Source organism: Penaeus vannamei, chromosome 38, assembly GCF_042767895.1.
Source record: "Penaeus vannamei isolate JL-2024 chromosome 38, ASM4276789v1, whole genome shotgun sequence".
Classification (NCBI taxonomy): domain Eukaryota; kingdom Metazoa; phylum Arthropoda; class Malacostraca; order Decapoda; family Penaeidae; genus Penaeus; species Penaeus vannamei.
Window position 1 is genome coordinate 28,128,515 of NC_091586.1, and position 2,500 is coordinate 28,131,014.

Consider the following 2,500-nt stretch of genomic DNA (forward strand, 5'->3'; position numbering starts at 1 on the left):
TCACACGAATATATCCTTGAGCGCGCCCGCGAGAGTGGGCATCGGGGCAAGAACGAGCTGCCACTCCGAGGGGGCGCGAGCAAGGTCGAGCACCGCCTGGCGACCTTTTCCCCGCCGCGCTGGTCCTCCGGCCTCACCTGCGAGTAGCCCGGGGTTGTTGTAGTGGACCTCCAGCATCAAGAAAGGGTTGAAGTCCGGGCCTCCCATTGGCAAGCCAGCTTCCTGCCGGGGTCAAAAAAAGGTCAGGGTCACGGGTGGCCGAGCAAAGTTCGAGGTTTCAGAAGGGGCGGAGCTTCAAGGGAATGATCGAAATGGAGAAAAAGGAAAAGTGAGAAGAAGAAAGGCAGAATCAGCGAACTAGAAGAAAAGCTGAAATTTTGGCCTGAAACTTACAGATCTGCTAATTGTGAAGAATTATCTGCTAATTATGAAGAACAAACAGCGTGAGAGAAGAAGAAGAAGAAGAAGAAGAAGAAAACGTTCCTTAAGAGAGAAAATAACGGAAAAGATCACAGGCAAGAGAAAAGGAAGTGTCTTTCGCCTACTCTCGCCTGCGACAGACGGACCAGAGAAAACCCCCGCGGGCGATGGGCGGGGGAGGCGCAGGACCTGGCGCGAGCTCACCTGCGGGTAGACGAAGGCAGAGGCGCCCATGGCCCAGGCTGCCAGCACCCTCTTGCAGGCGTCGATCTCACGCGGGCGGTCGGGGGAGTGGCACGGACCCTGGGGGAGGGGGGGGCGGTTAAAAGGCTTTCAGGGGTTTTAAGAAAAAGAAAAAAGAAATATATTGTCGAGGGAAAACAAGAGGATTGGATATGAATGAATATTATATGTGAATAGATAATAACTATTATTGTGTGAAAGGAGTGTTACATGTGAAAAAATCGTATTGTGTGTGAAATAAGAAGTGCTGCCAAGAGTAATGCAAAGAATCATCAACAATGATATTGTGTGGAAAGGAAAATTACAGGTGAATACGATGTAAATAATTGATTTTCCTTCTTGATTCTCTGTCTTTTAGCATATCAGCGAATCCTATTCACACTCGTCTCTACGCGGGGTACAAGAAAGCGAACTTCTTCCTTTAAAAATTCTTTCCCGTAAGAAATTTCTCCCTCCCTCTGGCACAACTTGGGTGAAATCACGAAGTCCCTTTTTCTTGTCAGATCAAGCGTCAAGATCAAGTATCCTGACCTGTGGCACAGCAGACTGACCTATTTTCTCAACTGAGCGGCGCGGCGTCTCACATCCTCCAAGGCGTCGGCGGCCCGGGACCTCCATTCTTCTCTCTGTCTCGCACCGCTACAGACTTTCGCTTCTTCCCTAGTAAATGATAACCCTAAACACCACAGAGAAGTCTTTAAAGCTGCGAAATGTCCCGCTTTAGCCATTTCTTATCAGATGCCTCTCTATTCCGACTTCTAGCACAGCAAACAGTCAAAAGTGAAACCAAACACCGCAGAGTTTTCCACAAAGCTGCGAAGTACCCAGCTCTAGCCATTTCTTACCAGGTGCCTTTGGCTCTAGCACAGCAAACAGGTATGGCATCTGGTGAATGGGAAAGCTAACACCGCAGAGTCTTCTATAGAGCTGTGAAGTGTACTGCTTTGGCCGTGCAGAGACCCTTCTCACTCAAGACGGAAAGCAACGTTAAATGTGCCTTCTAAGATATCAAAAGCAGGTTTGTGATTTGTCCATATATGGTCATATTACATTTGTTGGTGTTATTCTGTAGATGTAGAAGACGTGTTGTAACTAATTGTCAGATATTTTTTTTTTACATAATTCTTCTGACACGTAAACCTTAAACTCCCCCGCTAAAAAAAGACACGCACCTGGAATGAAGGTACACGAGCCAAAATAATAATGATAATGATCATAATGATAATAATAATCATGATAATAATATGATCATAATGATAATAATAATCATGATAATAATATGATCATAATAATGATAATAAATAAATAAATAAACATGACACACACCTGGAATGAAGGTACACGAGCCAAAATAATAATGATAATAATGATAATAATAATAATAATAATAATAATAATAATGATCATGATAATAATAATGATCATGATAATATGATCATAATAATGATAATAATAAATAAATAAATAAATAAATAAACATGACACGCACCTGGAATGAAGGTACACGAGCCAAAATAATAATGATAATAATGATAATAATAATAATAATGATCATAATAATAATGATCATGATAATAATATGATCATGATAATGATAATAATAGATAAATAAATAAATAAACAAACATGACACACACCTGGAATAAAGGTACACGGGCCTTACCTGGCATATACGTACCTGCGTCTCACCTGAGAAAGGTACCTGGAACTCACCTGGTAGAGCGGAACCTGGAAGTCAGGTGGATGCTCGCAGTGGAAGACCTCCATGTGGTGCACTATGTCCTCGTTACCACGTTGGATGGTGGGGCCGAACTGGGGGGGGGGGGGCGGAGGGGGA

The 2,500-nt window shown here is 43.5% G+C and overlaps 1 protein-coding gene across 1 annotated transcript in view; it reads right to left on the bottom strand.

Annotated features, from left to right (window-relative positions):
* The window catches only part of Tbh (Tyramine beta hydroxylase), a 20,097-nt gene that overhangs the window by 5,445 nt on the left and 12,152 nt on the right, over positions 1-2,500 (bottom strand). Inside the window, exons 5-7 of the mRNA XM_070116180.1 lie at positions 2,377-2,475; positions 625-723; positions 138-222 (exon numbers count right to left, since the gene is read on the bottom strand). Coding sequence (XP_069972281.1) covers positions 138-222; positions 625-723; positions 2,377-2,475 — 283 coding nt within the window. The remainder of the gene's footprint in view (positions 1-137; positions 223-624; positions 724-2,376; positions 2,476-2,500) is intronic.